Here is a 12,966-nt window from a genome sequence, read left to right on the forward strand (position 1 = left end):
CAGAGTTCAATTCCTCCACAGTGTCAAAAGCTACAAAAAAGTTAAGAACTGAGGAATGGCCTTGGGATCTAGGTAGTACAGTGAAATGAGCACTGGCTCCAGAGTCAAAGGACCCTGACATTAAAAAAAAGGGTTAAGAAACCCTGAAAAGAGGATGGCCAAGTTGTTGTTGTTGTTGTTTAATTAAAGGATGGGGAGACCTAGGAATATATTAGGAGATACAAAAAGGAGCTGGTAGAGAAAAAGAGAAAAAATACAGAATGCTTCACAAATTTGCTGAAAACTTAAGAGCCCCTAAACTGCTAACTTTGGCTTAACTCTGAATTCAATAAAATGTAGACCCTGAAAAAATACTCCTCAGAGAATACTAATTTTCATGTACTCATTTTACTGAAGTGAAAACTGTTGACAAATGAAAAAGATACATTACTGATTTAAAATACTTTATTCATTTTCTTTCAAATATAGATGATTAATGATCCTATTCAAAATTTTATAATCATTCAACATCTTAAGGATTACAAAAATGGACAAGCCAATTACAAAGTATTTTGAATTATCTACTATGTACCAATTATGTTAGAGGTTGTAGGTCGATATTGCTGAATAATTTGTTAAGTCAGACAAAATAATTCTTGGTTAATCTTGGATTTTAGAAGAAATGCAGCAGATTACAACTGCAGCCATTCAAAATCAATAATTGTGCTTTATCCTCCTGGATAGAGTAATACATTTTTAGAGGGCAGGAACTGTGCCTAGCTCAGAGCCTAAACCAAAAGAGAATGCTTAAGAAATGCTTGCTGAATTAAAATTATTTGTGAAGCTCATCAATTTAGTTTGGCAATATTTACATCTGTAAAATAAACATTTCAATGTTCTGTTTGTGTTTTCTTTCTTTTGCAGGGAGGGTAAATATGCTCATAGGGTGCAAACTCTTTCTAAATGAAAACAAACACACTAGATTCACAGTAAACATAGGAGCTGCTGGTTATGAACTTTGAATAGAAAATAGTTTCAGAGACTGCTTGAGCCTCTCCTGGAAGTTAAAATATGTGTGTGTGTGTGTGTGTGTGTGTGTGTCTGTGTGTGTGTGTGTGTGTGTGTGTGTGTGTGTCTGTGTGTCTGTGTGTGTCTGTGTCTGTGTGTGCAATTCAACAAACACTTACTATGCCCCTACTATAGTCAAGGCACTATACCACGTGCTGGAAGAATTTGATTTTTAATACCTAGAGACATTTCACTTAATAAACAATTAAATGAGGTAAGAAATGTGAAAGCATTTTGGAGACACACAATATTCCAAATCATTCTCAGACAACAGAAAGTCACAAGATTCCTGGTGTACACAAATTCTAAGCCTATGCTTATAACTGTATTAATTACAGTAGCATCCACAAAAATTAACTGAATTTCCCAACCCAAACTCTTAGCTCCCTTTAATTTTACTTAGAAGAGTACTTAATGGAATTCAGATGGTAAAGTAAAAGAGATGAACATATCCTTTCATTGCTTAGGAGAAAGGAGTTGCTCCTGGGTCAATTTTTGTTGGATTGCATTGTAGAGCAATACCTATTTATAAACTTGATTAAAGATTTATAAATTTTAAATCATAATTTACTCCCCTTTCCCTAGCAAAATATTTTCCAATTTAATTAATCTCGCCCAAATGTGTGGGTTTCCTTTGGTTTATCAATCCGATAGAGAACCTCTGCAGGAAGGAAATACCCAAGATACTCTACTGTATCTGGAGTGGTGTCATAGTGATAGTGTCCTCCTTCTCCATGATGACTAAAACAGTGAGTATGCTCTAATCGCAAATCAAACCCCTAGAAAAACAAATAACATATTAAAATGTTAATCATAACAAATTTTTGTACAGAATTTAAAGCCAAAAGATCACAATGCTAATTTTTGTATAGTTGAAGGACCCTTTAAATATAAAACCACTTTAGTTCTTTAACAAGAGAAAGCTGGTTTTCTGATGCAGCTATATAGGAGAATCAGTGCAGACATCAGATAAGCAGGGCAAATTTTTCTGTGGAAAACATTGTATTGTAAAACTTTTCTAGAAGGGTGAATTATGTTTTCCGAAAATAGAACAGAAACTGCCAACCAACTAATTTTAGAGCAGTTATTGAACATTTTACCAAATTCTATGAACTTCCTATCACTAGTAATATGGAAAAGAACAGCAGCCCCATAGCCCATTTTCATTTTGCTGAGACTTAATACCTCTTCTAAAAGTCTTTAATCATTTCTTCAAAGCGAGTCAATATATTTAATAAAAATACACCCCCAGGTTAAAATGTCCTAGATATAAATCTTTCTAATTTATTTTGATACTTCAATGCATTTGTGATCTCATCAAGGTGCATAAATCCTCCAATGGTACCAATCACAGTCTATCTAGACCTTTTAATTCAATGCAATTCTTGCCCATGTCTTCCAATAAATTCTCCACAGAGGGCACACCTAATATATTCAATAGAAGGCACTTCCTCTAGATCTCTCAACATTTTATGGGTACAAATGGAACATGTAATCTATCCATTAGTTATATAATGGTCTCATCTCAACTTGGCCTGCTAGATTCCTTTTCTAGTCATTCCCTTCCCTGGCTCCCTAATATTATCTTTCATGCTGATTCTCTTGCATAATTCTTCATTGGTAATATGGTATAGCCCAGTCATGGCCTCTATATGTGTCTCCATTGCTCTCTGGGCAACTTGTACCTGTAATTATTTCTAAACTGTGATAATGCTTCACAGTCACATAGCATCAGTGGATGAATATTGATTTTTTAAAAGATGGATTAAAAGTACTGCAATATTCCAAATAAAATCCAGGCCATTCCCCTAATATTTAATTTTGGAGATAGTTTATTACCCATCTGAAGGATCTGACCAAGATATAATAGAAATATCTCTAGACAATAAGCAGACTAACTTCATCCACTTAGACTTCCCTGTATGGATAGTAAAGTTGAAGTCTTTTGAATCATAATGCAGGTGGGCTTTGCAATGGTTTAGATTTAATGCAATCAATAGGATGTTATCTGCAAACAGGAACATGTGGAAGACCCTTACTATCTACAGGAAATCAATTCTTCAATTAGACATCCTTAATAATTGCTGCAAATATTTTGGGTAAGGATGTCACCCTGTTCTGTCTTACTTTATATGAAGAGGATTGAACAAAGTTATCTTTTATTACATCTTCCAAAGAATTTTACATGCTTTTGATGTACACATGGGAAACACCTTGTTGGAGGAGAGCTTTTATAGCACTTTGCTGAATCCAATGCCTTAAACCAGGGTGGGGAACCTGCAACCTCGAGTCCACAGCCCAAGGCTTGCAGGTTCCCCACCCCTAACTTAAAACATCAATGATCAAGTGAATTACAGTATGTAAACTACTTTACAAACCTTAAAACTCTATGTAAATGCTAGTTATTACTTACAAAACAGCCAACAGTAAGTATAATAGGATTTTCTATCCTCTGCACACTTAAATTACACAACTACTAAGCTACTTCATACTTTAAAAAATCATTTGCTAAAAGCTAGTTTATTCCCCTCTTATAACACCTTATTTCAGCAAGGAGGCCCTCAGCACATTTGTAGAGACTAGAAAAGAAGGCATATGTCAGTAGTTAATGTTGGGTTTTGGTAGCAATAATGTCCATAATTTTTTCCAAAGGATTTGGAATCTTTCCTTCCTTCAGGCACCTTGAGAAACCTCTGCAGCACAGAACTGCTCTGCACATATTTGGTTTAATCTAGAAGCCTCTTTCCATCTTTTTTTCCTTTGGTACCATTTTTACTTCATCATGGAGTACACTGGAAACTGAAATATTAAGAGTCCAGATTCACTGGTTCCATTAACAGTGATATAAAGAACAGCTTGTTATAGTAATCCTGACAGTTTTTCCATTTTTTATCTGCTTGCTGTATTCTTTCCAGTTCCATCCTTACATATCTGAGTTCAGATAGCTTAACTGAAGCTATAAACATGTTTTCCCTTCAATTGGTTCTGTTTTTGAAACAATACTACTCACACTCTTAAACTATCTTCTCAAAGACTTCATGAACGATTTTACATTCTAAACAGGTATTGTCCTTGGCTGCTATGTCTCACTGCTCAGCAAAGAGATCAATTGTTTACCCGATAAGATGTTTTGTAGACTTGTTCCCTTCATTGTGGCAATTATTTTGCACCTACTTAATTTCCTTAGGAAATGGTGATATCTTTGTCTGTGTTTTATTGCCCATTTACCCATTTACCACTTTTTGGCATCAATAACTAGTTTTAAATAAGTGAACTTGATTTAACTGCATCCATATTTTCTGATTTTTATTCCAATTTGATATTGACTTTGGTCTTTGATTTAACAATTCAGTGTTCTAACTTTACATAATAAAGCTGATTTGGAAATGAGCCAAATATTAGTAACTGGTTATTCTCTGCCTTTTATAATTTTATTTTTTTTTGGTAATGTATTTTGATGCTTGCCATATTCAGTGTTTTCTAGCTCTCTTCTTGATGTATAAGTATGAAGCTTCTATAAAATATACAAGTCTTTGGCTTCTCTTTTTTTAATTCTTTAGTCAAATATATCAGCACATTTCTCAGTGTTCCCTATTTTGTCCACTTTATGAATATATGCTACTTAATTTGGAGCATCTTATCAAACTCTTCATAATTTTTCCTCCTCCTCTGCAATAGATGGCACATAAAATGCAACTATATTCACTCTTTACAAATGCTCGCTATAAACATTGTAGTATAAGATGATCAAGTGTTTTCTGAAAAGATATTTCTTGTCTTTAGATAAGAGTAAAACCAACTCTGCCGACTCCTTCATTCTTTTTTACAAAGAGAATTTGTGAGTCACTGTTACATCTAGCTGCAACTTTCTTTTGTCTTCTGCTTTCATTTATAGCAAGAATGTTACCACTGATGTAATTCAGTATCCCTAGTACTACATACATTGGTCTCTGGACAAGAATCTGACATTCCAACACCAATTAGATCGATGTTTATAGTCTAAAACATGTGCAACTCTTAGCACCCTCCATCCCCTTTTCAACTATTTTGTCACTGTTACTGTAGAGAGGAAGGGGGCCACAAAAAATTGAGGACCCCCATGCATTTTCTTTGATTAGTTAAATCCAAAAAGTTATAGTTATATAAGTTATATCTTATCATGGAATGGCAGTGACCTAGCATTCTTGAAAGTTAAGCCAGAAGGGTTATGGGAGAATTATATATTTAGTATACAAAATTCAAAGTTAAGTCAAAGTTAGCATTTTGGGGGCTCCATGTTTTCAGTATATTTGTGAAGCATTTTGAATTTTCTCTTTCTCTCCTGGCTCCTTTCCTGTTCCCTAATACATAGATTTTCTTGTCCTTTTTTTTTTGGAGGGGGAAAAGCAAAGAAATTGGGGTTAAATGATGTGACCAAGCTTATACAGCTAGTAAGTGTCTAAGGCTGAGGCTGAATTTGAACTCAGGTCCTCCTGACTCCAAGGCTGGTGCTCTATTCACTGTGCCACCTAGCTGCTCCATTTTCATCCTTTTAAAGTGACAGATTATATCTGCTTTCTGAAGAAAAGCTCAAGTACAAAGCAAGTCCTCACGATAAGTCCTCACCAGGTGATACAATTCATTGGCCACAGAAATCCATGAAACAAATTCACAATTCTGGTTAAATCTTATTTTAAAGAGAGAGAGAGATAAACTTACTGGATCTCGAGAAACGAAAACTGGCTGACAAACCAAGGGAGCCTTGATTTCAAAAAAACGCAACCAATTATTCACATCCTCATCAGAGGTCAGTGGACAAGATGAAAATTCTGGGGGCTACATCAAAAAAATTAAGAATATAAACATGTTAAATGTTATTGGTGGTTTCTTAAAATTGACTCTAAAATTTTTATCAAATCATGTTTTTTTTCTTTTAAAATTTCATAACTGCAAGGGGTTTAGCCATCAAATCAGTCAATAAGCATTTATTAAGCACCTACTCTGTGCCAGGAGCTGTGCTAAGTGCTGGGAATACACTGAAAGGTTCTATCCACTGTACCACTTAGTTACAAAAGACAGTTCCTGCCCTCAAGAAACTCAAAGTTTAATGGGAAAGACAATATGCAAACAACTACGTTCAAGGTATGTACAGGATAAATTGGTGATAATCTACAGCAGGAAGGCCCTAGAATTAAGGGGGATTAGGAAAGGCTTACTGCAGAAGGAGATATTTTAGGGAGACTTGAAGGAAACCAGGGAAGCCAGAAAGTGGAAGTGAGGAGGGAGAACAAAAGCAACATGATATAGTAGAACAAGCACTGGCCCTGTAGACAGAAGAAGCTAGATTCAAATCCCACTTCAGATCCTACTTGTGTAAAGTTGGGCAAGTCACTTAATCTCCATGAATTATATATTCCTTATCTATGAAATGAGGGATATGGACTAAATGGCCTTTGAGGTCCCTCCAAGCTGTTATGCTAGATTCTTATCAGATGACGAGGACACCAGGTTTTTCTCTTGGTTTGTATTATTCCAGTTAATTCTCTATTATTCCTTCCTAGCCACTAAATTCAGCCTTACTTTAGTTGATTTCTATCAACCAATCAAAAAGCATTTTTAAGTGATGACTCTGGGCCAGGCATTGTGCTGAGCACAGGGGATACAAAGAAAAAGCACAAACAGCCCCATGCCTTCAACATGTTTATGCTCTAATGTGAGGGGGCACAACTCATAGAAATCCACCATATCAGAGAGCCAGTGCTTGGTCTCAGCTCTGCAGAGACTCCAGGTCATCCTTATGATTCTAAAAAGGAACGTGGTGAAATCATTTGATTTTTTTTTTTAGCTTCTTATCAACAAAATGGGGATAATAATGTTTAAACTACCTAGCTAACAGGGTTTTTGTGATGAAAAATCCAACTAGTAATTCTAATAATAGCTAGCAATTATATTATGCTTTAGGGTTTGCAAACATCCTTCTATACGTTATCTTGTTTTGTTCTCACAATAACCATGTGATGTAGGGCTTATTATTATCTCCATTTTGTTGATAAGTACAGTTAGGCTGAAAGAATCTAGATGACTTGTTCAGGGTCACACAGCTACACAAACATCTGAGGAAGGACTTAAACTCAAACTTCCTCAATCCAAGAACAATTCTTTGTCAGTCATTGCTACTGCCTGACTTTTATTTCTACTGATGGAAGATCATCAGGAAAGCAATTCTTTGTACCTTCTGAATTCAAATGTTAATATAATCTGTGCTATAAATCCTTACACTTTTCTTTTAGCAATGATAGTAATAATCAGATAATCAATTTTTTTTAAAACACCTACATTTAATGAGAGCCTAGCACATGGCATACAACTGGCTAGGCATGAGTGAATTTACTTTATTTCACTGCCCAAAGGGAAGAAAAAAATACATTTACATTTTTCAGATTTAGCTGCATCAGAAAGAAAGTCAGGTATGATTACTCTGCATTTTTAAATATGATCTTTATATGGTACAAATCTTTAATATGTTCATATGATAGCAGGAACTTGAGATAAAATCTGTTAACTATTAACTTTCCATGGCACAATTTATCATTATCACTAATGAAATTTAGGTAATAAAGAAATGATTGGGGGAGTCTTAGTATCCTAGCTTTGCAAACTATACATTAGAGAACCTCAAAAGTATTTCAAATTTAAAAAACAAAAAACAACCCACAACAATAAAAAAAGAGAAAAGCTTACCATGATATGAACCTTTATTTTTCCTTTCTGAACAACAAATGTGCCTCCCATCCCTATGGGTTTATCTCCATAATGTTTTTTAAGAGTTTCTCTCATACAAGTCACAAAATTATGCTTTCCAGTTCTTCCTTTGGCTTTTACTTCAATAACCTATAGTACATAAATACACATATCAGTTACTGTCACAAGCTATAAGTTCATAAACAAGATGAAAAATCACTTTAAGTTTAATATAGCTATCTATATTTGGTCTTAAATATATGTTGTTTGAGCATTATATCTTTAGAGGGAGACATGGTACTAAGAAAAACACGTTAATCAATTATTTTCATAGTATATTTATACTATGGTATAATCTTACATGTGTACAGCTAGAAAAATAAATGATTAGAACTGTGACGGGGTCATAAATGACACGATTATAAACATGAATATTAGAGAAAAGAAACATCATGCAGTTTAATACAGTCATGTGCTCACACATTTGATTTTCTTTTAAATGATAATAAAGTTCTGTCCCATCTGGATTATGCCTCGCACAATACTTGATCTGTATAGGAGATAACAGCTTAGTGATATCACTTACAAAGGACTCTGATTGGTAGGGGGAGTACAATGAAAGCTGGAAGTACAGAAGAATGGCCATCAATGGCTGCACAAACATGGGAACAGTGAAGCAGAGCTTCAGTCGGAGTAAAAAGAGAAAAGACAGCCACGTGAGACACAGTTATGATGCCTCACATTACAGATGAGGAAACTGAGGTATAGAAATTTAGTAGCTTGATAGCCTCAGTATCTTTATATATAAAAAGAGGAGACTACATGGCCACTGAAGTCCTTTCCAGCTCTTGAACCCACCCATGTTCCATCTGGATCATGCTGATGAGGACAGAGCCCAAGAGGAAGCTTTCAGTCACTCTTCAGGCTGCTCTTTAACCCTCCTAGGAAAGACCTTAAGAAATAGACAGCAATGCACTTTTGAGTATCCACCACTGAGAGTAGGAGCTGTGAAGTGACTGTCGTCCTCCCCCATAATGGAGTGTCAGGGGATTAAATGGGGTGGAATTACAGATTATAGGGAGGGGGTGTGTACGTGCGTGTGTGAACATTTTACAGATTCTCCTCTTTGTTAGTTATATTGTTTACATTTCTTGTTATTGGATTTGCTTCACATGAGGATTCAACTGTGACTTAACGGTGACCCCAAACTGTCCAATGAATCTGGGAGTAAACAAGCGCTCTGCACAAGTGAGCCCAAGTGGGATGAATGGCTCATGACCTAACTCTACAATCTCAGGCCCCTCACTTTCCAAGGTGTTTGGTGTTCTATTCAATTACTAACAATATTGAAACTTACTTTCTGGAGACTGATGGGAATTGAAGATGAGAGTTGCTTCAGTTTTCCCACCTTTCTGTGACATAGCCCTTTGCTATTTTTCCATCAATACTAATATATGAGTCATAAATGGCAGATGGGTGAATGACTATGGAGCTATGAAAATAATAGTTGAGTAATATTTTCCTTAGCAGTTGGTTGGTGCTAATGAACCAATTACACTTCTCAAAATAATGCCCTAATGGCCTTTGGTTTCAAAGGAAAAAAGGTATTGTGCAGGAAGAATAATCTTATCCTTAAAGCCATAGAGTTCCTCTTTGCATGTAGTATTATTCTGCAACCCTAGAATATCATGTATTTCATAAGACCTGATTTTTATAACTATTTTCCATCTCCTAGGCAACTTCAAGTGCTAATTTAAAAGTTTAGTGCAAAAAAAAGTTAAGTATGGGCCTTTTTTATTAACAATGAAAATGCTGTCTTTTTCTGAGCACTCACCTTGCCAGGTTGGCCTTCACTGGCAAAAAGATTAGCTAGTAATGCAAATCCAAAGTCATTGTGCTTCTTACTATATTTCTCTAGTAGGCACCCTCCATCTACGGGGTTAATCTGGGCATAATAGCTTCCATTCACAGCAGGGCTGTGATCACTTTTAGTCTGTACAATTGGCATAAACTGGGAAGAAAAACACACACAAAAAATCGTTATTCAATTATGGTATTTCTATTAAAGGAAAATGCTTTTAGTACCAAGACAACGTTGATGCCATTGTGTTAGAAATGTACTGACATGAATAATAACAGCATCAGCAACAGCTGCTGACATTTATATAGCACATTACAGCTATAAAGACTTAACACAAATTATCTTGAGTAACATAAAAATGTTAATTTATATCAGGCTTAAATAATTCAATTTGAAGACCCCAAAAAGGAGAAAAACTCTAGCTAATATAATTCCTTGAAAAATTTCACTTTTAATAGGCCATGAAAAGTAGAATGATAGGGTCTACTCAGCGCAGCAGCAGTCAGCTACGACGCCCAACTCTGCAGCACCCATGTCGAGGGGACCCACAGTTGGCACTGATCTTGGCACCACTTATTCCTGCGTGAGAGTCTTCCAACATGGGAAAGTGGAGATCATTGCTAATGTCCAAGGAAACAGGACCAACCCTAGCTACGTTGCCTTCACTGACACAGAACATTTAATCGGGGATACTACAAAGAATCAAGTTGCAATGAACCCCACCAAGATAGTTTTTGATGCCAAACATCTGACTGGTCACAGATTTGATGATGCAGTTGTACAGTCAGCCATGAAGCACTGGCCTTTTACGGTGGTGAATGACGTAGGCAGGCCTAAGGTCCAAGTGGAGTACAAAGGGGAGAAAAAAAGTTTCTATCCAGAAGAAATATCTTCTATGGTCTTGACCAAGATGAAAGAAATTGCTGAAGCTTACCTTGGAAAGACTGCCACAAATGCTGTAGTCACAGTACCGGCCTATTTCAACGATTCCCACGTCAGGCCACTAAAGATGCTGGAACCATTGCTGGTCTCAATGTGCTCTGAATCATCAATGAGCCAACTGCTGCTGCTACTGCTTATGGCTTGGACAAAAAGGTTGGTGCCGAGAGAAATGTGTTGATCTTTGACCTTGGAGGTGGTACTTTTGATGTCTCCATTCTTACCATTGAGGATGGCATCTTTGAGGTCAAGTCCACAGCTGGAGACACCCACTTGGGTGGGGAGGACTTTGACAACTGAATGGTCAACCATTTCATTGCCAAGTTCAAATGAAAGCACAAGGATGACATCGGTGAGAACAAGAGGGCTGTTCGCCATCTTCGCACCATTTGTGAACGTGCAAAACATACCCTCTCTTCTAGTACCCAGGCCAGTATTGAGATCAACTCCCTCTATGAAGGTATCGACTTCTATACATCAAATCCTCAAGCCTGTTTCTAAGAGCTGAATGCTGATCTCTTCTGTGGCACACTGGACCCTGTGGAAAAGGCCTTAAGAGATGCCAAGCTAGATAAATCACAGATTCATGACATTGTTGTGGTGGGTGGTTCCACTCGAATTCCCAAAATCCAGATGTTTCTGCAAGACTTCTTAAGCGTATCAATCCTGATAAGGCTGTTGCTTATGGTGCAGCTGTCCAGGCTGCCATTTTGTCTGGAGATAAATCTGAAAATGTGCAGGACTTGTTGCTGTTGAATGTCATTCCTCTTTCCCTTGGATTTGAAACTGCTGGTGGAGTTATGACTGTTCTGATCAAACGTCATACCACCATCCCCACCAAGCAGACACAGATCTTTACCACCTATTCTGACAACCAGCCTGGTGTGCTTATTCAGGTTTATGAAGCTGAGAGAGCAATGACAAAGGATAACAACCTGCTTGGCAAATTTGAGCTCACAGGAATGTTCCTCAGATTGAAGTAACATTTGACATTGATGCAAATAGCATTCTCAGTGTTTCTGCTGTGGATGAGAGCACAGGCAAGGAGAACAAGATCACCATCACCAATGATAAAGGACGTCTGAGCAAGGAAGACATTAAGTGTATGGTCCAAGAGGCTGAGAAATACAAGGTTGAGGATGAGAAGCTGAGACACAAGGTGTCTTCCAAGAATTCTCTTGAATCTTATGCTTTCAACATGAAGGCTACTGTGGAGGATGAAAAACTGCAAGGCAAAATTGGTGATGAAGACAAACAGAAGATCCTTGACAAATGTAATGAAATAATCAACTGGCTGGATAAGAACCAGACTGCTGAGAAGGAAGAATTTGAGCATCAGCAGAAAGAATTGGAGAAGGTCTGCAACCCCATCATTAATTACTATGCTGTACCAGAGTGCAGGGGGCATGCAAGGAGGCATGACTGGTGGGTTCCCAAGCAGTGGAGCAGCCCCATCTGGAGGTGCTTCTTCTGGACCCACCATTGAAGAGGTGGACTAAACAGCAGAAGAACATTCCACACAGCTTTCCAAAAATTGAAGGACTCAAAATTTGTAGCCAAGGCATTAGCAGTTTAAAAGTAACATTCAAGCCACTGTATAAATCTGGGTATTCTGAATACTTGAATGTGTGCAGAGGGAGAGAAGTGAACAACATTGCACTTTATCGGTACTGTAAACAAGTGAAAATGCAATTCTTGTCCTGGAGAATAAAAACTATTTAAAATTGGCACCATAAAAAAAAAGAAAGAAAAGTAGAAGGATAAACAAATGCTAATAAAAAAATAATCCTATCCAACTCTAGGTCAATGATCCTAGGATCTTTAGGGTAAGCAGTCCTTTGTCTTATTACATTTGTATCTTCTTCTTTTAGACATCTATTTACAACATTTTACATTTTTTAAGCACAAGGACAAAATCCTACACTTAAGATATAGAAAATAAATTAAATCATTAACACCCATATCTAGAATGGGTTGGGAAAAAGTACATATTAGAGACAATCTACCCTCTGATCACAAGAAAGTCAAGAAGGGTTGAGAAATACACATTAAAACTGTGACAACAATAATATCATAGCAAAAATATATGAATATCAATGACAATAAAACAATTACCATGACTATTTCCGTAATGCTTTATGGTAAACAAGCACTTGACGTATATCATCTCATTTTATTTTTTCCAACACTCCTTTGGGGATATGTTGTAAAAAGGTTATCCCCATTTCATAGATGAGGAAATTGAGGTAAAGTGATTCCTACACAGTAAGTAAATGGCAGATTTGGGACTAGAATTCATGCCTTCTGATTTAAAAGTCTAGGTATTTCTCCACTGAACTACAATGGACATACTTCTCAGTAGTTAAATAAATGTCACTACCCTTTTTGAAATAGTGTAA

General features: G+C 36.6%; 1 protein-coding gene across 6 annotated transcripts in view; it reads right to left on the minus strand.

Moving 5' to 3' along the window:
- Positions 1-426: 426 nt before the first annotated feature.
- The window catches only part of C5H11orf54 (chromosome 5 C11orf54 homolog), a 29,712-nt gene continuing 17,172 nt past the window's right edge, over positions 427-12,966 (minus strand). For 5 of the 6 annotated variants that reach the window (XM_072611343.1, XM_072611346.1, XM_072611344.1 and 2 more), the window contains 4 exons: positions 9,602-9,778; positions 7,768-7,917; positions 5,746-5,862; positions 427-1,826 (listed from right to left, as the gene is read on the minus strand). In XM_072611343.1, coding sequence (XP_072467444.1) covers positions 1,653-1,826; positions 5,746-5,862; positions 7,768-7,917; positions 9,602-9,778 — 618 coding nt within the window. In that variant the 3' untranslated portion in view covers positions 427-1,652. Of the gene's footprint in view, positions 1,827-5,745; positions 5,863-7,767; positions 7,918-9,601; positions 9,779-10,562; positions 10,695-12,966 lie in introns of those variants that run through there. The other variant, XM_072611348.1, reaches the window with a different exon arrangement.

The sequence above is a fragment of the Notamacropus eugenii genome, chromosome 5 (genome assembly GCF_028372415.1).
Source record: "Notamacropus eugenii isolate mMacEug1 chromosome 5, mMacEug1.pri_v2, whole genome shotgun sequence".
Taxonomy (NCBI): Eukaryota; Metazoa; Chordata; class Mammalia; order Diprotodontia; family Macropodidae; genus Notamacropus; species Notamacropus eugenii.